The sequence below is a fragment of the Struthio camelus genome, chromosome 1 (assembly GCF_040807025.1).
Source record: "Struthio camelus isolate bStrCam1 chromosome 1, bStrCam1.hap1, whole genome shotgun sequence".
Lineage (NCBI taxonomy): Eukaryota > Metazoa > Chordata > Aves > Struthioniformes > Struthionidae > Struthio > Struthio camelus.
Window position 1 is genome coordinate 67110797 of NC_090942.1, and position 27402 is coordinate 67138198.

Sequence of the window (27402 nt, forward strand, 5' to 3'; positions counted from 1 at the left end):
TTCAGTTCTGAGCTCTGGAGAAATCCACTAAAAATATTTTTTTATGTTGAATTCAGGCTGCCTGCTGCTGTCAGTATTGGATTAGTCACCAGAATGTGTTATTCTTCTTTTGGTCCACTAGCACCAGGCTTGATGATGTCAATATTAATCAAAATGCCCTAGGGCAAGAATAGAGGAACACAGATACATTTCCATCAGCTGTTCACCTAGGAAACAGAAAAATTCAATGAATTTTACCATCCATCCTCAATAGCAATGCTTGGTGACAGCAGTCAGATAAATTACTTCCAGTGTTTAGTGTCACTTTGTATTACTTTGATTTAATATACCAAGGAAACTGTTTCCCCTTCTGATTTTTGAACATACATTCAAAGTACACATTTGAATTGTTGCATTCAACCCGAATGTAACTATCTTTCAAGAGAACCAAATGAGATATACAAAAAAGAAATATCATCTCTTTACATACAAAGGTGTATTTTTGCCCTGGAAGAGGAACGTTCTTGCTCCTTACATCTAAGGGAAAGTTTCTGAGCATGCAAGTGGATTCATTATAGCTCACAGTCATGACTGTTTTTGATACAACCCTATTGCCTTCCGTTAAGAGTAAGGCCAAGTTAACATCATTCAACTCTTGCTTCTGAGGAACGCTGGTCTACTTTAGTATACAGCATTGGCTGCTGTATACAAGCTGTAACTGGATTTCAAACAGTGACACAGTAAACTACTGTCTATCAACATTACTGCAGTCTTTGCTTTATCCTTGGATTGAGTTTTTGTCTGGACAAGGCAAAAAGGAGAATACAGGCCTGGTCCTTTCAAGCTGGCAGTTTTCAGATCTCTCAAGTTTATTAGGAATCCTTCAACATTTGTTCTGAGTTTTTTTTGTTTTGTTTTCTAAACTCTAGCCTCTGGCCCCACAAGAAGGTGCTAGGTACCAAGCTTTTATTAAAGCAAATGTTAAATTATTATTGTGCTGTAAATCTGAAAGCATAACTGAAGTATACCTGGAAGTTTATATATTCAGAATATTGAAAATATTGATATTCCGCATATGCATCTAGACACACACCTTTTGAAATATCCCTATGAATCTGGAACTCTGCGGGTTTGGAGCATTGCCTTCACAGTCACAGTAAGTCTGTAGTTTCTTTCACTTTTGAGTGATATGGCAACTTAAGGCAAGAATTTGCTAGGCTGACTAATAGAGAGATGATGCGCAAGAGTTTGCAGGATAGCTGCTTCTTTGTAAGAGGCAGAACTGAGCTGCTTTGGCTGTAGAGAGTATGAGCAGAGCCAGCACTATTTTATTTCTTCCTCATCCTACCCGTCTGCACACACAAACATCTGGACACTGAAATGTACAGGGCTGGGTGGAGAATACCTGATTCTTAACTGGCTTGTTCTTACATTTCGCACCCAACAGCTGGCTGTTACCTCCACCAATGCTCACGAGCTGCTTACCTTGAAGAGTCTCTACACCTTCACAGCTTTCACAGTGACTAACCAGATATTTACACTTCCGTTACTCCTCTAGTCATATAACTAAGCTACTCCTTTATCCTATAGGTCTAACTAAAGTTCATTTACTTATGATAACACTATTATTAATTAGGCCTGTCTTATGCTAACTGCTACACTCATGTACGTGGTTCAGTCATTTGACACATTTTGAATATTTTTTATTATTGCTTTTCTTCTTACACGTTTTGGTTTTCACTAAATTTGTCAAGGTAAAATATGCTGCAAAAATAGAAAATTCAGGTTTAGGCTAAAAATTAGCTCCTGTGGACAATATATAATATGGAACTAATTGCCAACTGGTCTACCTGGTTATGTCTCTGCTAACTCAAACAGCGCTGTGACTATTCTCGTCTAGTAAGGTTGCTCCAGAAAAACAGTCTGCGAAAATGCTGCAGGTTATAAATTAGGGGAAAAAAAAAGAAAAATCTTAAAGCAGTGTAATTTAATACTAGGCATGAATAACAAACAATTTGGTAATGTGGCTCCACAGCAACAAAACATAATTTGTGGTTTGCCCATGTATTAATTGAAAAAGTTCAAAAGTAATTCCATGGGCTCCAAAAATAAAATAAAATAAAGTAAAGCTTCTTTGGACCTGCTTTTCTCCTATACTGGAGTTTTTGCAGACATTTTTACATTTACAAAACTCCTACCCATCCCTGAGCACAATAGAAAGGACTTTGTGCCATCCCCAAGCAACCTGTTGCAGAGAGGGCCTGGGACAGAGCAGTGGAGCAAGCAGCTCAAAGATGAGCAGATCAACCACTTGACCACTTAACCACGCTTAAATCAGCCACTTCAGGAGATGTGACTGATTTCACTTTTGAAGTGATCAACACATGCCACACCCTTCCAGTGAAGTCCCCGGACACAAGGACTATGAACAGTACGATATACTATGAACAAGTCCTGGTATTTTGAGCAAATCCTAGTCTTGCTTTTGTACATGTCAATAGTGAAAAGCTGGACAGTTCAGTTCACACTGACTATCCAGGCTAGGAATAGGAGCATAACTGTATTCCAGATACAGGTTTAATTCTTGAATGAACAATGAGAACATTTGCAGCAGTAAGAATTTGGAAACATGCACTACTCCCACTGCCAATTTATAAAGCGTAGACTGTAGCAGAGAGCAAAAAAGGAATCAAAATAAAAACAACAGGAGGAGAGAAGTTCTTCAGAAATAAAAAAGAATGTAATCCTTTCTGAAAAGAATTTTTCCCATGAAGAGGATTAGATTTCCCCTGTGGTACCTACTTACATATATACTGTAATTCCACCTGCAAGTCTTCAGTTCTGTGTTTGTGTTTCTCCACGAAAGATGCTGCCATTCATGCTAAAGCAAGTACTGGGTTTTGATACAGAGAGATTCCCAGTAGATAACTAACCAAGAACACTGAATCTAAAACTACTGAAGTTTGATTGGATCTAGTCTGGTTTAGTCAATGATACGAAAAAAAGGTCCTCTGACAAACAGCTCAATTGATTTGATACCTCCCTAGAGAACTAGGAAAAGTAAATAAACCCCCCTTGGACACCTTAATCAGACCCCTACCCTGCACCCAGAGGTTCTCCATGTAATCGGTAATAGATGCAGGTAGCACGTTGCTGTAGCCACCCTCTCCAGTTAGCCTTTGGAGGCTTTCCAAATGGTGATCCTGGTAATCAGAGTCGACATTTCACTGAGTGTGTGAGATCAGATGAGCCATTCATAGTTTTAGATGTGTTTCATGGGTCCTTTGTATTACTTAGTTCATGGCCAGTTTTGTCTAAAACTAGCACTCTGTAAAAGGTGACATGTGTGTTTTACAGTCACTAATTAATATTAAGGCCTCCCTATCAATAGCGGTTATTTTGGCAACGAGCTTTGGTTGGCTTCTCCAACGCACAAGGGTCTGCTATCCAATTTTGACCCTATTGTTGCAGAGACTCATCTAAGTGAAAGTGTTCATGGATAATTTAGTTATGCACTTGTTATCACATCTGTGCTGACATCTAATTAGTGCTATGTGTCAGATCTGCCATTCAAATTGTTTTAGCTGAGCATGTGCTATCCTTGAGTACACGAGGACACACAGTCTTTTTTAAAGACTCAAATAATTACCCTCAGTGAAAATTTTATGGAAGGTAGTACTCCGAAAGAAGATTGGACCCCAGGCGAGAATTTCCTTTTAGCAGTTTGGGTGCTGTTTTGTTTTGCTTCTCTTAGATAAAAATAATGCGGTTATTTTAGATTTCAGGCTGTCCTATGCAGGTACACAGGCTGACTTGCCTTCTGGCTGCCACTGAGATCCAGGACTTAAGTATTGTTTGTTGCAGCAATTTCCCTGCCCCAGCATTACTCATCATGGGGGCTTTGTTACCCCATTCTAATTTGATAACTAAGTGATTCAAAATAATCGTTTCTTAATTCATCTGAGGAACGTGGGCTCTTACATGAATAAAATGATATAATATATCACTGGATTGGTCTGTGTCATCACTACAAGGCGTAAACTCAGATACAGAAATACCCATCTGTGCTGCACCTAGAGAGGGTGGGCTAACGTACGGCCTAGGAGATCTGTGATTATGCACTACGCTTAGTCTCTTCCTGAAAAAAACATATGATGAGGCGAGGCAAGCACGTAAGAATTATTTTAATAAATTTAATGCTGTTTTCAAAAGGAAAGAAAAAATGTAATTTTGCATTCTAATTTATTTAGATGCATTTATATGTTCTTTCTCCTCAGATAAATGGTGTCAAACAGCCATCCATATAATGTGCTTTAGTCCCATACTGCAGCTATTTGCAGTGACTAATATCTTGTTGCCCATCACCTAAGCTATTATAATGCCAGATATGCTAATTACTTCCTTGAATGTGCAGTACAAAATGTGCTCGGCTTGAAACCATTCTTTAGACATGTAAAGCATGTATTTTTTTCCTGGCAGTTTAATTGCACTACTGTCAGCTGGATCACAGCAAACATCTTTTCCTTCCTCATCCTTCATGCCCTAGTCTGTCTTCTTGCAGTGTGCTTGCGATTTCTAAGTAGCAAAAAAAGAACATTTGCGGCTTATAAAGTTACATTTGTGGTATTCTATATACATATATAAATCTATGTGAGTAACATAGCTTTCAGAGAAAGCAGAGAAATAAAAAGCCATTGAAAATGAGCCCAACTTCTATGAGCATTGATGGCTTTTCCATCCTATGGAGTCGCACAAAGGCCATCGACACAAAAGTGAATATTTGCACTGACAGAGGTAAATGCCTCTAGTTCTGTCCAGAACAAGCAGAGATACGTTGCATTCCCTAGAGCTACAGGCCACCTGTAAGAAGGGCTTTTACAGCATTGAAGACCTGCTTTGCAAGTAGAAAGGAGTAGAGGTCAAATGAATGGCTGTTTGAGGGCGGTCAAGAAACATCAGAGAGGGTAGACCAGAACGGTGGCTCACAGAAGTGAAAAGGTAAACGGAAGCAGAATGGTGGTAGAATGGAATCACCCAGAAAGCTCCTATTTTTATGAATATTATAAAACATAGGCTTCCTACTTCAAAACATATATCTTTTGTAATTTTGGATACATTTCAGAATGATAGTTTCAACTCCAATGCATTTCTGATATTTTTAAATTAGTCTTTGTTTAAAAGTAATCTCATTTTATCTTTGCCTTTCCTCTCTTCCCTACCTCCCCTGCCTGTCCAGATAAAATTAGGAGGTCTTCAGGATTCAACCACTGTTTCAGGTAAGAATCACTACCTACTTCTACATCACTGTGTTGGAAAACTATCAAGATCAAAGCCAAACTCATGCACGCAGAGGCCAAGAAAGCCCTTCGTGTTTGTCAGGAAGAACAGAACTCATTACTTAGGTGATATCATTTTCTTCATTTCACTCTACTCCTGTGCTGAGATAGCAAGGAGCTTTGGACCTTGTTTCTTTAGAGTATTAGTATCTTTGCAGCCACGGTGAGTCCTCAGTTGTCACTTATATCCTCTGTGAGGTAAGATTTGGACTAGTATGGAATTTAAAAACTAGGTGTAAAACACAAATTAAGTTTTGGTTGGTGTTTAGTCATTATTAACACTGTTCTTTTGGAGACTTCATTATATGTACCATATATTTATGCAGTTTGAAGAAACAGCAACCTTTCAATCTCATCAAAAGTTTCCTGAGCATGCAGATAAAATTCAAAAAAGATTACAAAGTAGTTTACTATGATTCAATAGTAGCTGTTTTAAGAGCAAGACAAAAAACCCTCACACTATAAAATTTAGGTTTTTGAGGAGTGTTATTGTTTTGTGTGCATGGAAAACTTAGAAAACACTATGCTGTTGTAATGCTTCATGCACTGGTACATCTAATACCTGCAATTTCTTAAACTTTCTTTTCAAAACAGGTCAAGAACATTCTCTGGCTTTTATTTAGTCATATTGCCATAATGATGAAATTCTATTCTGCTTGCAGTACCAAAATAGAGATCTCAGCCTTGGATATTTAACATAGAAAAACACAGATTGAACACTTGGATCCCTGGGTCTAATTGTAACTAAATGTCAGGTCTTAGGAGAGGATTATAAAAAACATGGATCAGTACAGGGACAGCCCCTTCATGTCTGCAAAATCATCTGGGAACAACCACAATGTAAGAAAGCACCAAGAAATGCAGAAGAGAAAAGACCACCGCTTACCGCCGTGCACATAAACCTATCAATCAGCAGACATTAACCACAAGGTGAGCATGAAGCAGTATTCCAGATGACTGTAGAAGATGAGTAATATTGTTATTTTTCCACAATAATTGAAAAACATTCATTTCCTTTCACTTAGATCCACCATAACCAATCCAGCTATTTAAAAGTCATTAAAGCAACTTAAATATCTTTTTAGTTTTTAAAAAGAGCAGGATTTTCTAGGAAAGATAATATATTTTATTAGATTGTTGCCATCTGTGTTACTGACTTTTTATTTGCGTATGATTTTGAGTCTTCGAGGCTCGTATTCTAGTTTTTTTCCCTGCACTTCAGGAATGCCTTTTTTTTTTAATGAAAGAAAGATTCTCATGTATTTTTCTTTTGTATTTTAAAGAAACTTATGAAAACGTTGTCCTTCATATAGTTCACTGAAAGAGAAAATAGGAAGAGAATTACCACGGCTGAAAGCACACACAAAATAGAAGTCCCGGTATTTCCTATTAAAAATGCATCTGTACCTGTAAATTCATGTTTATTGTGCAGTGACAGAGACAGATTTCTCACAATAATCTAAAATAAAATACAACAATTTGAAAGTTTCTGATTTTTTTTTATAATTTGAATGACATTTTGCTGTTCAAAAGTTACTTTTCAATGCATCTCTTTATATACGATATCTAATGTTCTTTAAACTGAAATATGAAAGCAGTTATTTTCACCTCAAGGTGTTCAATCCAAGGCCTTTCTCTCCAGGCTACAGCTCTTTTTGCCCCTCATTTATCTATATGGGAAAGACTGCACAAAAGCCTACCCTTCTCCAGCTCATGCACACACGCGCACGCACACGCACACACACACACACACACACAAAGGCATCATCAGTACCTGTACCCTGAATCATTGGAAATTGCATCCATATTTTTCCTAGAGGGCTCACAGATATCTTCTGAAGTGTTTCTTTCTTTGAAATCTATATGTCTTTCGGATACACTGCCTGCTGATAGATCGATAGTGCATATCTTGCCTTAGGCACTTCTTCCCGTTGCCTTCAGCTAGCCGACAGCAGCCTAATGGTACATTAGCGGTTCTGTTCCCGCTAGTACCCACATTAGCAATGGCCAGTGAGGTGGGAAAAGCATGTCACTTGACACAGCTATGAGCATACAACTGCACAGCAAAACTAGGAAGATGAAGACTGCAGCTGCCCAGAACCCGACATTTAAAACAGCTCCAATTTCACCTAGAACCCTTTATTCATCCAAAAATGGCAAAAGATTTAAAAATGACAAGAGCTACAAGAAGGAGGATATAGGATATGTTTCTTATTTATGAATAATGAATTAGGCTCTGAATTTATGTTAAGTCTTTCTGGAACTCCTAAATGTTGAAGATAAAATGCTAGGTTAACAGGAGAGGAAAAAAAAAATCAAAAGTTAAAATGAGGGAGTAAAAAGAGAAAAGATGTACCAGTGTGGTCACCCTGATGCATTTCCACTGTGTTGTAAATTAACACAAGTGTCAATCAGAATGAAGAGAAGATTGTTATTTCTGCTTCTGCCATTGTTAAGTTGTGCTAAGAGGATGCAAAGCAAGAGCCTGATGCATTGAAAACTGGAGGTGTGACTCATCCAGAGAACTTCATATCTGGCACTTTTGTTTGTTACAGTGTCACCCTGGGAAGTTTCCCATTCTATACTTTCAAAAAGATGATGGTCAGATGTAGAAGAACAAAATATGCTTCAGTTACTGACTGCTTCACACAGCCAAACAGTAGGCTTGACTCCAATCCAAGGGAGGAGGCAAGGAGAAAGGAGCTTGCCTTAATATCATTTGTTTCAAGGTTATGCAGAAGGCTGACCCATGTGGAATTGATGTTTGCTGTTTACACGCATTCACATGCCTCAGAAAAAGCCAGGCACTGCATCAGTGAGTCAGTGGTCAATTGAGCCAATATTGCGCGGGTTTTGGAGCACTGTGTTGCCAGATGTGTCAAAGATAATCCTCTCTTGCATCCAAGAGCTGCTCAAGCATAAAAGGCTGGAAGTCAGCTCTGCTCTGTTGTGTTCATCTTCACTTACTCCACACTGGCATTAGAGCAGCCAGAGGTATTCAAATACATGAGGCATGTATTTCTCACCTCCCTTGGCCATTTCTTCAACACCTTCTGAAATGTCTACCTCCTGAAATGTCTTCCAACAGGGGAGAGGGAGAGAGATTGGCAAGCAGATAAAACATCATAAAAAAAAAAAAAGCTCTTTTCTCACTGAGGTAGTTCTCTGCTAAGCAGAGATGGCTATTTTGCTATATCTGAATAGTACAAAGGACATAGTAATTAGATTCTGTCCGTCTTTCAGACATGTTAAAATGAAGGTCTCATGAACAGCTTCATTAATAAATTGACACAAAAGTCAAAAACAGACTGAAGGCTTCTTTAGTTCCAAACATACATTCCACTGACAATCCATTTATCCCTCTATTAGATATTCAGCCAAGCCCATCATATCCAATTTTAAGTGTCTCCTTCATATCAGTTGGTGGGTTAAATTGACAAGAGAAAATACACTGCAATATTTTTAACTCCTTCTACCCATCTGTTTAAACACTCTGCAACAACTCAGACCACCTCCCTTCAGGCTTTCAGTCAACTTCAATTAGACCAAATGACCAGGTCCGAAGTATTTTTAAACTTGTTTGACTTGGAGAACACCCATGCATGAAGACTTTGCACCACCTGCCCAGCTCCCCTGCCTGAGATATAGGAGCTTTCGTGCTCACCATGGCCCCCATAGCTGGGGTGGTCCGCCCCATGTACCCCTCAATGATCCCTCCTGCCCTGTCAGGGGATGTAGCCCCAAAGTAACGGGAACCCAGGCCTCACCCCAGCGCCACTGCCTCTTGGCCCCTCAAGCATGCCTGGGGCACAGCTGGTGGAGAGAAAACAGCTGGCCTTTTGGTGTGCCAAGACAGCACTCAGATCTGTGTCTCCTCAGTTTAACGTGCATGCATATGCATGCAGGAGCTTTGGTGCCTGCTCCTCTTGCCCATTCTGCCTATTTTCAGTCACAGGAGCAGTGTTTGGTGGGAGTTTGCACAGAAATAAAATTTTATGTTGATGAAATTTCAGCCCCTCCACGCCCTCCATCCCTCTCATCCCAAACAATCTCGTGTGATCACCAGACTAAGAGGCTAGACCCCATCTATCAACCTGACTCACTGGCCTCCTCCCAGCACACATATACGCACATACACACACACACACACACATGCACACACAGAGCCTCTCCTCCCCTGCTCCATCATGAACATGCATCTTAGGAGGCAGAGACTGTGCTGGATGTTGCCTGACTATGCTGCTAAGTCAGAGGCATTTGGTTTCTGCCTTGTTTAGCATCTGCCCTGCTAAATAAAGGGTTGAATTATATCTGAAGTTCTTTTGTGTATCATGTAAACATGGTATAGAGGTGGTTAGGTGAGAGAAACAATTGTAATAACAGAGGAGGATGAAAGAGCCCAAGAAAAATGGTGAGGAAAAATTATTTGAATCAACACTGAGAGTAAGTGGAAAATAAGGAGCCTAGAAGAGGGGAGATGCCAAATATGACTACATTGTATAGGATCTCATCATGTAGAAGAAGTGCTTGAACGGGTTTATCCTCATTCTCTCACCAGAGCAGGTCCATCTGTGCCTCGCACCTGCAGCTGCCTCTCTGCGGGACCTCAGGGAGTTGTGACACTGCAGCCTCCTCCCCATTGATGCCAGGCTCAGGAAGCCCCTGCATAAGCCAAAGTTTACAAGTGATCTGATCAGTTTAACACAGAAAACAGATAACTTTCCCAAAAAAATTCCAAACAGGAATGAGGAGGGGTGCCTATGAGCAAAGCTGTCTCATCACTGACAGTGGCTCACCTCCAAAATGGTACTCCCTAAAATTACAGTTGGATGCCAATGTTGTTCGATATGCAGCACAACTAAGTTACTTCCATTTCTCCTCTTTTTGTCTAGAAAAAAGTCCCAGCAATAAACTCTTCCATAAAATTTTAAGTTACAACGGTTCCAATCCAGTCTTCCTCCTCTGGCAGATTGATGAGGAACATTTTAATATCCTTCCCTGCTGGTTTGTTGTAGATTCCTGTTATAGCATTTATTACCATTTTGCTTTAAAATCAAATGGTAATGGTAACGCAAAAATGAAAAGTCAGCATCAGTTTTATCATGTCAGTTTGTAGTGGTTTCTGTGTTGTCAGTTTTACTGTTTGCTTGCTATGAGCTTAAAAACAATCCTGTGTTTTGGGTTTGGCCTTTTCATTTTCCTTTTTAAGTAGTCTCATGAGACCAAGCTCTCTTCCATATCCCACTCAAATCTACTGACTAAGGAAACAATAGGCCACAAGTCAGGGCAGAATTTAACCCACAAAAATGAAGACTGCATGCTGCGCATCTTGGCTAAAACGTTTATATCTGACAGTTCCTGCAGAAACTTTCTTTGTTAGAGGTAGAATAATACAGTTAGTAAACACCTAATGTGAACATTCACTGCATAAGTAGCAGTTTGGATGTGTTATAAATAGTGATTAATTTCTACCTGAAATAGCTTATATTGACATGAATTTCCATAATGACATGGCTTCTAGAAAACAGAAATTTGACAGGTCTAGGAAATTACAAACATCTGAGAAGAATAAGAAGAAAATAGTTTGAGGGAGAGGTGCTTGCCCATCGAGAGCCTGGGCTTGCTAATCATTACAACCGCTCAGATCTTTACTTTGCCACCCTGGGAACTATCAGACAAGGACTTCACTAATTTTTTTGCTCTTTACAGCTTATCACCTCTCAGTTACTGATTCTGAGGTGCAGACTCTAAATTAAAGTTTCCACGGGAGGTGCACTGCCCTGCAAAGTAAGTTTAAGCCAGTAGGCTTGCTTTTCTAACTTACCTTTTGCAGTCCAGAGGCCCTTGGGATCCACGAGGCTCAGCAGCTGAAAGCCATAGCTCTAACCATTCTGTAGAGTTGTAGAATAATTAGGCTAGGGGGAAATCCTGGCAGTCTTCTGGTTCGAACTGCCTCACACAGGAGGACCAGACTCTTCTCCATGGTGCCTAGTGACAGGACAAGAGGCAACGGGCACAAACTGGAACACAGGAAGTTCCATCCAAACATGAGGAAAAACTTCTTTTCTGTGAGAGTGACTGAGCCCTGGAACAGGTTGCCCAGAGACACTGTGGAGTCTCCTTCCCTGGAGATATTCAAAAGCCATCTGAACACATTCCTGGGCAATGCGCTCTAGATGACCTTGCTTGAGCAGGGGGGTTGGACTAGGTGATCTCCAGAGGTCCCTTCCAACCTTGGCCATTCTGTGATTCTAAGACCAACTTTGAAGGTAGATCCAACTTCAAAGTTGGATCCTGGTGCTCAGGGTCATATCCACTGGAGAGCCTTCCCCCTGTTGACTGAAGAATTTATAGTCAGCCTAGCATTAGAACAGGGCTGCTCCAAGGCAGACTCACATTCTTCTTCAGATAGTTAGAAATATTGTGTTTTGCATTGCTGTAGCAAGTGAGATCCAGTAGAACACATATGAAAGAGAACACTCCATCTCTTTGTGCACAGCTTGTAAATTCAAAGTTATAATCATTATAATGATAGGAAAAAAAAAAAAAAGGTTGGAAGGGACCTTCGGATGTCAGCTAAACCAGCTCCTGCTCAAAGCATGATTTGGCCATTCCTGCGCTAGAACCTTTCAGCTCTCTCAGTAGTCAGGGTAAGGGGAGGAAGATAAGGCAGAACTCGGGCATCACCCCACTCTTTCATCCTTTCTTATCCCTCCTGGGCACCTTATTCCCCCCTTTTTAACTTTAAAGTCAATTTCTGGACTCCCTGAAAATGAAAATTTATCCAATCTCTATATGAAGGTAAAATGTCTGCTTCCTCCCAGGATCCCTGCTGTTTCCCCATGAGGCCTGAAGAGAATCTGCACCTAAAGGAACATACGTAAAAATTACTGTTCTTTGATATTATACAGTATTTTACTAGGATATCAATCAATAAACCAAAGAGACTATACATTACCTAGATACTATACTTTAAGGCACATAGTGAGACATGCTATAGTTTCTGCCCAGGAAAACCCCTAGCTGCAAACCTCCAAAACATAGAGAAATTGGTGTTTGAATGTAAGTGGCCAAATATGAACTTTCTTCCAGTGTTTTGGTTTCAGCTCATCTTTGTTTTCAAATTCTGATTTCACTGTGGCAATTTTCATGATGTACCGGATACAGTTTTTAGCAAGCACATCTTGAGTTGCACTTGAGCTTTTCTGTTGATAGGGATAGAACTTTTTTGCAGAATGGTGTCTTTAATACCAAAGTCCAAATTTCCTTACACAGTGATTTTACATCTGGATTGTTGGTCTAGCTCTAATACAAATGTGAATTCTAATAATGTTTCCTTGGCCCAGTATTTGGGAACTATTTGTCCAAATTCCCTGGCACAGCAAATAAGCAAATCTAACTGAAGTCAGTGACACCATGCCCAGTTGCACCAATGGAAAGCTGCTCCCAGCAGTGAGGCTGTTCTTGATGACTTTATGTTTTCCAAAGAACTGAAAATCAATGGAAAATGGATACCGGTTTCACAAGCCATCTATACTTTTTCTTAAACAGAACAGTTATTTTTTAAAGATATAGAAGCAAAAAAAAAAAACAAACAGTGAAATATAAAAATGAAATCCAGCAAGCAAACAAAATAAAAATAAAGAATCAGAATGCTTTGGTGTTTAGGCAGAGGCCTACAATGAATTACCTTAAAAAATAAAATACATACATACATATATACATACACACATATATACATACATATAAAAAGTTGTTTGGGTTTCCTTCAAGACTTGTCAGGACTGAATTCTGTTATTTTCCATTTAAAGTTATAGACTTTCCCCAAGAGGTATGTAGCATATGTATGTAATTTTTCTTTAAGTCAAATAGCAATATTACAGTAGGTTCCTTGGCTATTTGTATATATACACATATAAAATATATGAATACATATAGAATATATGAAATACACTTTTTAAAAAGACCCAGAGGTATACCTATAACAGCAAATCAGCTTTTAAAACTAAGAATTTTCTTCTCAAGTCCACCACTTTTAAGTACAGCAGTTTAATCTACACATAGAAGGACCCTTTAGGGAAGAAAAATCTTGCAGAAACCAACTGAATTGACACTTTCTTCTTTCTCTTTTACTTCCCTATGGAATTATGAACATGTTTTCTGCAAGGAAAATAGACTTTTATGAAGTTTTCTTGTGTTTAATTGATTTCTTCAGCACTGATCAGCATTTTTTAAAGAGCAGACTTTGAATTCTAATTTTTCCTCTCTCAGCAGTGCAGTTTATATTCATGTCCCCTGAGTAACTATAGGTATAGATTGATTCTTCACCTCAGGTAGCCAAGTAAGAGCTAACTGAGATGGGAGCTCAGTAAGAGATGATGATGTAAGATGGAGTCAACGCAAGACACTATGTGAGAACCTCACCCAGGAGTAGTCTGCTGCCTTGACACTGGAGAGAAACATATTTGCATTTATTTGATAACCTCCTTAGTGGGAACAAGGCAAGCTATGTGCCTCTCACACTGCATCTTGTGCTTTATTAAGCTGGGCCCCACCTATCATGGCTGAAACCTCTCAACAACTATGTATATTATGTACACTAATACGTATAGATTTGTCTATATGGAAACATACATATTTTTAATATACATTTATGCATGTGAAGCTGAAAAAGTTGAGCAGTACCCTCTGTAGTATGGATGTGCCAGGGTATTTACCCCACCTCATTGTCCAGGGTCACTTCAGGAGCCACCCGGACCTCACTGCTCCTGTGATGTGCTATCTCAGTCATCCCTGACCAGCCACTTTGCAGCGCACATTGTTTCTCTGAGATCATATGGGATATGGCCTGCATTTTGTTATGGGTTAGCAGTAGTGCTTTTACCACATTTTGGTGCTGCAACTACCAAATATCCCCAGCTTACCTTTGCTCATGTTCAGGGAAGAAGAACTATTTCCATTGTCTATTTTCCTACAGAATTCAGAGCTCTGAGGGGCATACCACTCAGGACAAATTTCTGAGCAACTCTAAATATCAAATCAGCGGTTTCCATGAACCTCATCTTTGCGAGTCATTGGATAACATTACACAGAGAGAATTAGCATATTTCACTAATTTATTTTAACGATGATTCTAATTCCTGTTGAAAAGCTATTTTGTTTTATTTTTCTTGCTTAATAATAAAAAATTTTAAAGGCTTTTCATCATATTAGTATTCATAGTCCATGCACACATACAGATGAGTGATTTAACTGCAGGCACTAATTTTTCTTCTAACATAGCTACAAATTCCTGCATTGCCTTTTGCTAAGTGCTAACAGTTTTCAAAGCTTTTCTCCTGTATTACCTGTGATTTCTGTAACATTTGTAATTTCCCTATGTTTCCTGAACGGCATACCTTTTTTGAGTTGATTATCTAATTATTTCTGGAAGAAGTATATAACATTTTTGTTTTGCTTGGTCTGCATGCGAGCACTTTCTTATGCACACATGCACAAACAACTAAAATATATGTTTTCTCTAGCAGCAACCACCCCAAAGGGTACTGAGATGTATAGGAAACCAGAAAAGCCTGCTATTAAAAAGAGAACCACTATAAAAAGAGCACAGTTGACCTAGTGTACAATTTCTCCAGCAAAAGTGTTCCATATTAATTCTTACAAATCTTTTGGGAGATGATTAAGATTACATATCGCTTGATATCAGAGGATCATTAGCAGAGCTACATCACAAAATTCAAAATATGACCTGGTATCCAATCTCACTGTATCTAATGGCCAAACAGCCCCTCCAGACATATCAAACTAATTTTCTGCTTATCTTTCCTCATCATTTTCCCACAGATCTCTTCCACTGTTACAAACTTTGAGTCTTTGGTGCCACTCTTCTATCCTCTTGGTTTCTCAGTTTGGGTATCCAAACTGCTATAAGTAATTGTGGTTATGGGTCTCAGTCACAGAAGTAATAGAAATGCATCACTTTACAGGCAGAACATGACCACTGAGTACAGTTCACAGGATACACACAGAGAAAAAAGCTGCTGAAAACATCCCAGACAGATAGCCAGTTTTCAGGGGAGCACAGAACATGTTCTCCCCTGACAACCGGCTATCTGGGATGTATTAAAGGCTTCTCCACATTGTTTTACTTTCCTCTAGTTCCTTTTTAGTGCTTTATACATACATATATATATGCATATGTATATATGTGTGTGTGTATATATATATATATCTTGCTAAGAGAAAAATCCATAACATGCTAGCTCAACCTTCTGCTGCTTTACTCAGTCTTTAACTAAGCTAAAACCTTGTGAAATTTCTTCTCTAAGGACTGGTCTTTGGCCATGCACTCTGCTTCTTCAACCTGTAAAACAAATAAGCAAGCAATAAGTAATAGAACAGATAAGATTAAAGAATAAATAAACTAAAGAATCAAATAAGCAAATTGTAGACATCCTAGGCAATGAGAAATGTTATACAATTACACATCAGATATCACTGTACGATATGTGTAATTCATACAATTGTAATAATTATTTACATTTTTTTAAGTGTTTGTCAGACATATAATCTGTTTGTGACTTAAAATTAAATAAAAAATTATTGGTTCCTGGAAAATATGTGTGGAGTTTTGAAAATATAGAACCATCTGAGTTATGGTTTTGGTCTGGTTTGGTTTAATTTTACAAGTGTTTCATTTTGCAAATGCTGAACTAGTTCTTCCTGACATTTGTCAAATTAAACTTACTGTCCTTCATTTTGAAATAGTACACTAAAATTAACCACTGATGTATTTAAACAAAAATTTAACAACCCTAAAATAATATAATGTGGTTTGCTTCAGAGGAAGAAAAAGTTATTCATATTCATATAAAATGAAATTTTAAGGAAGGTATCATTCTACCAATAATAGTTAGTATTGCTTCCCTCTGGTTTTTCAGTCAAGTGTCTGAAAGATCCATCAGTTGTTCAGCTCCAGTTATGCATCCTTTATGCATTATGCATTCTGCCTCTGATCTATGGAAATTACTTGTCCTTAACTGTTGATTTCAGGCTTGGTCTTCATTTTAAGTTGCAAAAATTCATGTTTTTTAGCTGTGAAGGCCTCCGATGCAGACCTCAGTTACAGCCAACATGGCAGCAATTATAGGTAGTGTGATTAGCACGATGAAGCAGCTGAAGTCATATACCAGAGTAAATAATTCAGAATGCATAAGCCAGTGATAAATGAAGCCTCTTTTTCCATTTCCAAGGGCCTCCTACATGGCATCTCCGCCTTTGTATGCACTAGAGTAGTTCTTGCCATGGCAGGGGACTATCAACAATATGAATAAATGAATACCCAGAGATGCTCATGTAGAGAATGTTTAAGAGTTATTAACTACAGGATATGTAAAGTGTAGTTATATAATAGAAAGGTATCCAAAGAAATTAAAACAGTTAAGTGGAAGCGTAGTATGATCTAGCAGAATTAGTACACCAAAAATCGTTTGCATTCTGCCCATGCTGTGGATTTCTTTGGCCCATTGGGCGTTTTTCCCTTAATTGCTCTATTTCCCAGTTTGCAATGTGTGCAGTAACACTTGTATCTCTCCCTCTTCAATCACTGTTGTTAGGACTCATCAGTTTCTGCAGTTTTAGAGCACTTACTTACACTGCTATAAACTCTTATTGAACCAAAGAGCCCTTCTTGCTCCCATTAGCATCAACAAGAAGGCTTCCCATTGACTTCACTATGAGAAAAGGCAGGTCCTAAAGATTTATCACAATAATGGCAACATTTTATCCACTGGATATCAATTTTCTAATTCTATGTGACCTAAGAAAGCTCAGTAGGTGCCAAGTTACACACACTTATAAAAAATGAAGCCTTTCTGAACTTAGACTTATGTCAGACAGGATGACAGGAACTTCAAAGATTATCTAGGCTGTCACCTTTCCCCACAACATGACTAACCATACCTATATTAGATGCTTCTCTAGACTGTTATTAATATATGCCAGCAATAGGATTCCACAACACCCTCAAGTGGTTTTCTCCAAAGCTTTGCTATTCCTTCTACCATAAAGTGATTTGTAATATTTAACCTAAATCTCCCTTTCTGGAAATTAAGCCCATTATTTTTGTCTAATTCACAGTAGACACAGAGAAAAGGTTGTTCCGTTCTTCTCAGCAGCCTCCTTTTCAGGAGAGGACTGTCACCATTTCTCTGGTTTGCTTTCTTTTCTCTAGGCTTAGCAATGCAGTTCTTTCCATCTTTTCCCATAGATCATGGTAAATCCCTGTCTTCTTTGGACTGCCTGCAATTAGTTCAATCCGGCAAAAAAGAAAGGGGATGCCAAAATCAGTCTCCTTCACTGGAGCTCTTAGTAGTACTGCTGAGTGACATAGAGCTTTTTGGTGTCCATGGAGGCAGCATGGTGTATTTAGGGACTTTCATCAGAGCACAGTGGCAACTGAGCAAGAGTGCACCCCAGCCATGTCTATCTTAACAGGTAGCGTGGTGCAATAGGAGAGGATCTGGAGAGCAAAACACTTGGAGCTGAGGACCCAGTGTCCACACTATATCTTCTCCAGGGGTTTACTTCAGACTAGCTTTGGTCTGGTCCCATGAACTGAATGTCTATTACTGGTTGTAGTGCAAAAGGTGCAATCCTGAAGTATGTCTTAGTTTCATCCAGAATTAATCCAGTTCTCACGCTTCATAACCACTCCGTGACGGAAGGCAGGGGACACCTGGAAGGTGTACTTCAGAAACGCTCTACTGATCTGAACAAAAATGCAATACAAATGCATTCAGTGACCTTTCTTGGATATAGATTAGGGTTCTCATAAGTGTGCTTTACGGCTTTAAAAAATCCCTCATTGCAGATCTTAATGTCTAGCTTATTTGCCCTAGTCTAAAAAGCGTAAAGCAGGTGAATTAAACTAGTAACTGAGCCCTCTCAGAAAGATAAATGCAGGAGGCTGGAGTTGTAATTTTTTTCTGGGCACAGGGGAAGGGTTGGAGGGGGAAACTAGGCTTATTGGTGGTTTAGTTGTGTTTTATAGTGATTTCTATATTTTTGCTAGATTTCTTTGACGCAATAGAAGGCCATATATTGAACTGCAATCACACTAAAATGTGACTACAACTATTTTTCATAGGCTTTTTTTTTTATATTCTAGTATAGCTTTAGAAGAAACACTTATCAGGCTCTTAAAGGCATTATCTGATAGCTCTGCAACACTAAATCTCTTCTATTGGATGTGATTAAGCTTAGAAAAAGTTAATGTTCTAATTTCGAGAGATAATAAATCAGCACATTCTGGAAACATGAGGAGGCCATTCTTCAAAAAGCAAGATTTTTACCCTTTGAGATACTCATCTGCGGCTCCAGAGAGGACCACAACACATTAGATTTCATTGTTTGGAGTTGGGGAATAATACTTTCTCAGCTTTCTCTTGAGATTCTTCGTAGTACACTATTGTCTTAATTCCTGAAGAATAGCTCTCTTGCAAAGCCAGGCTACTTCAGACTGTTAATTAGTCACCTAGGAAACAAACTCAGCATGCTAGTAGTTTTCTGCTCTGATTTCTCTGAAACCTTAGAGACAACCAGGTTTGAGAGGTAGTTGTTGTTAGCTTTTTTTGCACGAAAAAATAACTGGCTTATGATCCATGCTTTAAGTTCTTCAAAATGTGAATATCCTGCAATTGTAGTAAGTAAATTTGGTTGCTGAGACTTTTATGAGCTGGGCCTTATGGAAATGCCTGTCTCAAGTACAAAAAATGACCATAACCTTTTCAACCTTCTCCAGTTATAGGAATAGGTAAATCGATTGAATCTTCTGCACATGCATCATCCCCTCCTCACCACCTCCCAGTGATGCAATTGTGCAGAATAGAGGGCAGAAGAAGAGATTTGAAAAACAAGCGCTGGATCCAAGGCTATTCATCCTGTTAGTCCAAATTAAGGGCTTTTGAGAAAACAGGCTTTGCAGTACTACAGAAGCTCTCCATTTCAGCTGACAGGTTTTATTAAGTAGAAATGAAATGGCATGAATGTGGTTTTAGAGGGAGAGTGAACTTAGATAATCCTGCGCAAAACCTGCAATTATAATAACAAACATTTCCATAAATAATAAAAAAGCTGAGGCAGCAAGTAAAATACTTTTTCCCTCTCCCTCCTCCTTACTCCAACTCTCTAGCTGCAATGTGCATATCCTGCTCTTCATTTGTAGCTGTCACATATCATACCGCAGTGTCACATATATTTGTTCATACGTTTATTTTTTAAGCATATGATATTTCCCCATTACAAAAGGAGTGGTGCAGAAATAGCCATATATTAGAATCCTGAGCTTATGAATGTTCAGGGTTTGAATAACCGCGTCTTTATAGTTTTCAACATACTACTTGCAGAAACCTTGATTTTCCAAACTCTGTTTAGTAACATCTTAGTTTCTTAAACTTTCTGTGGGAAGTGGAGAGAAAGAAAGGGGAGGGAATGCCATTTTTTAGACAGTATTTATAAAGTAACAGGTATGCACTGTGCAGACACATTAGCTAGGTCTCTTCCACAATGAGCCAATGCTCTGCGTGATCATGCACAGACAGTAAAACAGGTTGCAAGATGTGCTACAGTAATTTTTACAATTGTTGCTTCTTAATCTGTTTTAATGCATCAGTAGTGCTCACAAAATCATGTGGTTGTTCATATTTTCTTTTCCCCGTAATTTTATAACCTCAACCCGCAAAACTTCTAGCATCCATGGATGCTCTTAGAAGTTGGGACTGTGAAATAAGCTGTCACGTATATCAGCAGAACTTGTGACTACTGCAAATGGATGCTTGCATTTCAGTGTTCCCTCTATTTAAACCATGGCTTTACATTGTGCATGTCACAGTACTCATAAAAGTGGCATTCAGATGAATCCTACCTCTAATAACCCAAAGTTAGGGTGCATCTTAGAATCACAGTCATGTACGTTGTAAGGGACCTCCACAGGTTGCCTAGTCCAGCCTCTCCCTTGATATATTTGGATAATCACACTTTTAATAGGACAGGAGTCATGTAATTCGCCACAGGAGTGCTGCAGCCCTCACAGAACAGTTATATTTCCAAGACTGACTTAGAGAACATCAGGTTTTGATATCTTTCACACACAATAATCAAGTCCAGAAATAGTCACTCTAGAAACTGTGTTTCTCAGAATTACATTATTACAAATCAAAAGATACAACAAGAAACAGGACTGACTGGAATAAAAATGTAGTTTTCTACAGAAGAGTGCTCCCTAATCATGTAGCCAATACCTTTTATAACTCGTTTCTGACCATGTATTGCTAATCTCAGGCAGTGAAAAAGCTATTTATTGAGCTAAACTGCATTTGGTTCCTGAGCCGTTAGGACGTCTTTGCTTCACACTTTCGAGCTTTACACCACAAACACAAAACCTAGAAACTTTTTACTGAAAATCAAGATTGCTACTTAGTTTCCTAATGTTAGAGGTTGCTAAGATGTGACTTGCTAGAAGGCTAGTCCATTCCAAGAATGAAATAAACCTAGTCTAATTCATACCTATGGAGTTACCTTATATTTCTTACTTTAACTTTAATTGTTCGAGATTTCTTAGCCCGATTTCCTCTATAGTTGACATTTATTCACCCCCAAGTGGCTTAATGATAAAATGTACTATTTACTAAACCCAGTTAAATACTACATATTACATATACAACACCTCTGAACTCACACTTGCTCATCTTTGTTGATTGTGGGTCATTTTTTGTTCTTGCTGTATGCCTGTTGCTGAAGCCTTTTGCCAGACCTCAGGTTTTTGAGGTTCTAATTTGATTTAATCAAGATATTTAAAGAACACCAATGAGAAGCAACAAACACTGTGAATTCAATAGTTTCTGAAGAAGGTTTGTAGATGGGTCTATTTGCAATACAGTTCTGGAGAAAGAGTCTTGTTTTGGAGTGGCACACAGCAGGGGCAAAAATGTGACAAAGAGGAATTAAACACTTCACTGCGATGATTAACTGTTTTCCACTGACTGCAGTGCCAATATTGACTTTTAGATAGCCTGTGCTCCCAAGACCTCCTTGAGATCATTGGGTCAGTGTGGCAGAAGGGTGAGACTAGCTCTGTCTGCCCCTATTTCCCGGCTGAGTGGCTCTCTAACACTTTCTGCACCTTAAGTTTAAAGCCATCCTCATCAGTCTGGTATTTAGGCAGGACCTGCAAAAGCAGAAGTTCTTGATAACTTTTCTTCCTTCCCCTTCCTCAAACTGGCAGAGCTGGACCCAGCTAGCACCTCACATCCTGCTGAATTATCTTGCAGGGAAGTAGTTACTTCTAAGTTAAAGAGCTCCAAAAGCATATAATGGCTTGCAAATGTGAGCTGCATTTCAAGGATTCTTTATGAGATACACTTGGAACACTGTGTTTCATAGGCAGTGATGGAAGAGGTGAGTGCCTTTTGAGGAGCTCAGTACAAGTGTCAAAATAATACATCAGAATACGCAGAAGCTGTTAATGCATCAGTCTTGAAAATCTGAATTGCAAGTGAAATATTCATACTTGCATCCAAAACGTTCCTCAAATACTGACAGGTGCATATTTCTCAAAATTACTATTCCATGACTCATTCTCCTTTATCTTCTTTCAGGAATGTTACTTCTAATGGGGAGCATCTAATGTGAAGTGATCAGGTGATAGTAAAGTTAACACATATCAACCACAAGCTAATCCCTACAGAACAGCTGGCATATTCATAGTATGAAAGCCTGCAACTAATATTGAAGGTTAATTATAGCAAATGTTAACATCACTAAGTTAACTACCAGTATGAGCGTATTGATAACATATCCTTAGAATACTGACCACCTTTTTTTTGCCTGTTTATCACTTCTTTTGTCCATGGAAGCATGTCAACGTATATGGATCAGATGCATCCATAGTTCACTGTGCAGCCACACTGAACTTCCAAAGACAAAGAAAAAATCTTACACATAATTCAACTCCTGGATTCAGAATTAAGCCAAGACAGAAGTTTTACCAGTTCTTATGCTATTGCAAATCCTAGCTCATCTGCAGTAGCTAGTGACCGGAACTATGATTCAATCTCCATCCAGTGGAGGACACAACAGTACAATATTTTCTAAAAGAAGTTGAAATAAAGGACTTAAATTAACCATACAGTGGTGAATTCAAGAAAATGCACAAGTATATCCATATCTTAATTGTAACTGTTAGACACCCTTGCTTAATGAGGTAGTAAAAACACAGTAGCCACCTTTCTGGCTAGCAAGAATTAATCTCAAGGTTTAATGCCTAAATTACTATGTTCTCCTCACTAATATTTAGCTCAAACTATGCCATCCAATTCACAGAGGGAAGAGGACGTATAGAAATGGATTTGCAATGAGCACTGTGACTCTGGCATAAAGAAATTCTTACGTCAGACATTTTAATATCTGCTCTTCCACTTAGACATGCAGTGTTGACAAGCTAAGTTTGTATGGAAAATATGTCTTTGAGGATAAACACAAAGCCACCGTGAAACATGAATAGAAAGAGCATAGAAAAAAGCCAAAACACTACCCTATTAGATTCCAAACGGTGGGCTGGAGCCCACTAGGCTAGAACATCTATGTGGAATGATCAAATGAGACTAAGTTTTTGGAACAACTAGCTTTTTTCCCACTGACTGGAAAATTCTATTCCTTTGAATGAATATATAAGAAGAAGGCACCTAATGACCTTTTCCTCATTTGAGACACTTTCCGTATCACTATGTTAAAGACTATATCAATATCTGGTTCATCAGCTCAGATACAAGGAATCTGCATATGCAGGTTCATCACAAAATTCTAGCTCTTAAGGGTGATTCCAGGAACGGTCCTTATACACTTGACAAAAGAGTTTTTCTATACTTACTACAGTCTTCCCAGTCTCTCTGAATTTGTTTCTCATGTTATGAAATTAGCATCCTTTGAGTCTTATGATACCCTCATGTCTTATGCCACCTTCCCCTTTTGGCAGACAAACAATATACAGTGTAAATATCTACTTTCAATATATCACTTGATTCTTAACCTTTCCATACACCATCCTTGCTGAGAGGGAATTAATTACCTTCTTAAATGACTTTGCAGACCTTTTTTCCTTTTTTGTAATCAAGCTCTGCAATGGCCTGGACCTTGGGAGTGACAATGAGTGCCATCTCAAAAGGTGGTCTTATAGCAAACGCGTTTTGTTTAGCGTTACGTATGCTCCATTTCATTGGTGCTAATGTCTCTACAAAACGGGGCAGCTTTTTTGCCTTAAAAGCTTCTTGAATTTACTGTATACATCTATTTAGTCCTGATTCTCTTGATATCTCCTCTCGGAAATTTAGTTGATAAGGTTGACAGAATTAACTTTACCATTTGTTGCAATGTGTTTTGGCTGACCTAAAAATAGCATTTGTTTCAGAAGAATAACTTGCAATAAAATCCAAAGAGAGGCTATGCATTGTTCAAGCAAAGAATACAGCACATCTCCATCACAAAGCGAAACAACTTTTACCTTGTACATAGGCAGATAGTTAATCTGAGAATGTTCTGTACTACATCAAGCTTCAAGGTTGGTCTGAATGATAACCTAAGTCTTCTGATATTCACCGTAAATCAGAGACAATTTTCTTCTTGTCATTAACTCATGGGAAATAGCTCTGTTTGGTGCAGTGAAACTCCTTACTGAAAGCTTTATTGACAGCACGCAAGCATACGTTTTGCATGGAACCACGCAGTATGAAATTGCAAACGTGAAGAACACCCCAAAGGTATCTTCTATTGAGGCCACTAAATCTAGTTGATGTCAGAGTCCAAACCAGACGTATCTCTTGAAGACTTTCGGAAAGTGCTGCCTTGAAATCAGGCATTGGTAATTCTCAGTTTTTAATGACTGTGGTGCTCCTTTGGGGAACGTATGCTTGGGAAGTTAGCAAGGCTGCCTGCGATGTATTGTGCAGCGAAATGCTGCAGCCAGCTGTTTCAACCTGAATGCTACTAAGTATTTGATTCCAAAGCTGCCCTGTCTTATTTTCCTCATCCCAAAACACGGTGAAATGCACTTCTGTTGGAAAGCCTCTCTTCAGACAGTCTGGCTGTCAATGCACAGTATTTCCATACATCTAAGAGCTGCTGTAGTAGGATAACAGGCATATACTGGCATTGCATACACCTTATACTGTAAGAGGCAGTTCTTGAAACTTTTTTCAAAACTTTTGCCAGTGATTTTAATTGGAGCAAGGAATGTTTAGCTCACGTTTTCCAAGGCTATCCCAAAACTAGTGCAGGGCATCCACACCTAAAATAACCTTTGTAATTCAGGGTGCTATCAGATTCACAGTATTCCTCTTATTATCAGGTGATACCATATTCCTAAACGTTACTGTGCATACATCTGGCTGGAGGGATATGACGAGAAAAGGCATGTTTTATTATTAAAATTGCATTGCTTTCTTCCACCGCTCCTAAACATATGGGTTGCTAAGGTAGCATAAACTACAAGAAAAAAATACTTTTTTTTTTTTACAAAAAGAGCTTGTTTAACTCTAAGCTGCTCTACTTCTACCTTGCTTTCAAAATACATAGGTTCAAATAAAATAATGAAGTATTTATGAATTAGGAATATCAGAATTCTGGGATTCCTATTACAAAAATCTTTGATTCTGGTATCTCTGTCTTTGATATCAGGTGGAAATAATGTCAGATTGTGTTTGTAAGAAGATGATGCCTTCTGATGTTAACATGGTTCAGAGAGTGGAAAGATCTTTTTTTATAAAACAGAGATGCTGAGCAGAGCTCTAAAGGAGAGCTTTGAGCAGGCACTATCCCTTCATAGCACTGTCAACAATTTCTATGCAGAGGCAGGAGATCCTAAACAAAGAATCTGTTTTAAAACTTTTAGATCATAAGTAAAAATTATAAACTAAATAGTCACATGTCAAAAATTTACATAGAGATGACACCAGATGGTGAGCAGCTAAGCTGGGTATAAATGTTGAAATGAAGGATAATGCTGCTGATCATTTCAGAACGAGTCAATAGGGGACTCATTGAAGAGCTGGGATCCTATAGATATTTCTTAGTTTAGCAAATCATCCTAAACTATTTACATTATATTTACCCCCAAAGACCTCGTAGGACCGTCTCATTGGATCGGAGAAAGAAAGGGAGGCAACAGAAGGATATTTAGAGATTAATGTTTTCAGCATTCTTGGTGATGGTCTAGGTTTCCTTTAAAAGGTGAATGAAGGTTCTTGCAAGTTGCTTAAAATGCAATTTCTTACTCCCCTTATCCAGCATTTGCTGCTGGGTTCAGGTGCTGTAGGTTTTATATTTTACAGAATAAATCTTAAGCTTAACTTCAGCGATTACACTTTCAATTATGATATAGATTTTGAGTACCCTTTAAATATTTACTTCAAAGAGTCTGTGGTGTTTCATTTTGCTTAGCAAAATGTTCACCACAGCTTGCGAGATGAATGTTATTGTAAAATTTTTCCTCAGCCATCATTTTTAGTGGTTCAGGTGTGCCAGCAATCTTGATTTACCTTATATGCCAGCTTTGTTGACACTGTTGTTGATAAAGGTTGAGAAGATATATATTGTCCATAAGGGAACATCTTCCTGTGCCGAGCACATTTAAGAAAGTTAGGTTTAGTAGCATAGAATTATGATAACTTATCTTTCTCTCTGTGCAATTATATTATGTAATTTTCCTTTTTTTCCCTAGGAGAATAATTGCCTTAAAATTGTGATGGTCTGACAGGTTTAGAGTTATACGTGTTCTCTATAGTGCACTTTTCCTGATGAATTTATCAGAAAATTACTTTGTTACTGCAGCAACCGTGTAGAAGTGCTGAAGCCGTGAAAGAGAAAAATAGCTTGGCCAAGGTACAAGAGAGTAGGAATATTACTGCAATCAGTTAAATTCTTATTAGTGTTCAGTATTTTGTGTGTGTATATAAAAAAGGGTATGCCCTCTGCCTTAATAAATATAATAACAACGATGTTAAACAAGATTGTAGAAGACCATTTATCTTAGAATTAACCTTTTTCTGGTTTCATAAAAATTACATATTTTTAACATGGTAAAATTTAATTTTTGAAAACATTCTAAAGATTATATATATATTTTTAATTTGCTTACATTTGACCCCACAAATTAACATTTTCTTCCTCTACCTTTGTCACTAGATTTTATACTTCTGCCTGTTAGCTGGAATCTGCGAGACCGAGAAGATTAAATTTAATAGCCACCTTACTGGCTTGAAGGAAACACATGATATGCACGTGCTGTGCATGGCCTACCTTACACAAAACTCCGAAGCCAGGGAGGATGTGCACAGTCATGGTATGACATCACAATTAGGCACATAGAGTTTTTAGCAGGAAGAGATGGCTGAAATAATTTAATAATTCTTTAATAAAGTAGCTAGTAATAGAGATTAATCTGCCGTTGGCAAACGGGACAAAAGTCTGCTTCAATCAGTAGTGAAGGATATTGAAAAAGGATCTTTTGTGCTAAAAAAGCTAGAATTTTTAGCAGAGAACCCAGCAATGGGCATGTGATACAAAGAGAAAAGAGGAAACAGCCGTCCTTCAGCACACAGAAAATTCAGTTGACTTGCCTTTCTCTGGAGACTTTCATAGGTGGCAAACTCAGGATGTTGTTGGCACCCCCCATACTCAGGAACAGTCAGCCCCAAAACTAGGTTTGCACCCATGAGGGGAGACAGGGGACCAGCAGCCACCCTTGTAAGGGTGACTTCTGCTCACCACACTTGAAAGGAATTTCAGACACTTTCTGAGATCTCATTACTAATGTTTCTTTCCCATAAGTGAGATTTTCAAATTTTCTTAGCTTTGAAAAAAAGCTTTTAAAGCAGTTGGTGTTTTTGAGTAGTGCAGTTACACAGTCCTTCCTCTAAGAATCTATACTTTAGAGGGTAAACCATGAGAAAATATGCTGCAAATTCCACTGGCAAGGTAACTTGTCTCCTGGCCGAGTAGCTTGGTCACCTATTTCAGCCCTATTTTCCTACTTAGT

General features: G+C 38.5%; 1 protein-coding gene across 1 annotated transcript in view; it reads left to right on the top strand.

Moving 5' to 3' along the window:
- Positions 1 to 6071, top strand: part of SYT10 (synaptotagmin 10) — a 59901-nt gene extending 53830 nt beyond the window's left edge. The window contains exons 7-8 of the mRNA XM_068945958.1: positions 5216 to 5255; positions 5978 to 6071. Coding sequence (XP_068802059.1) covers positions 5216 to 5255; positions 5978 to 5988 — 51 coding nt within the window. The 3' untranslated portion in view covers positions 5989 to 6071. The remainder of the gene's footprint in view (positions 1 to 5215; positions 5256 to 5977) is intronic.
- The last annotated feature ends 21331 nt before the right edge of the window (positions 6072 to 27402 follow it).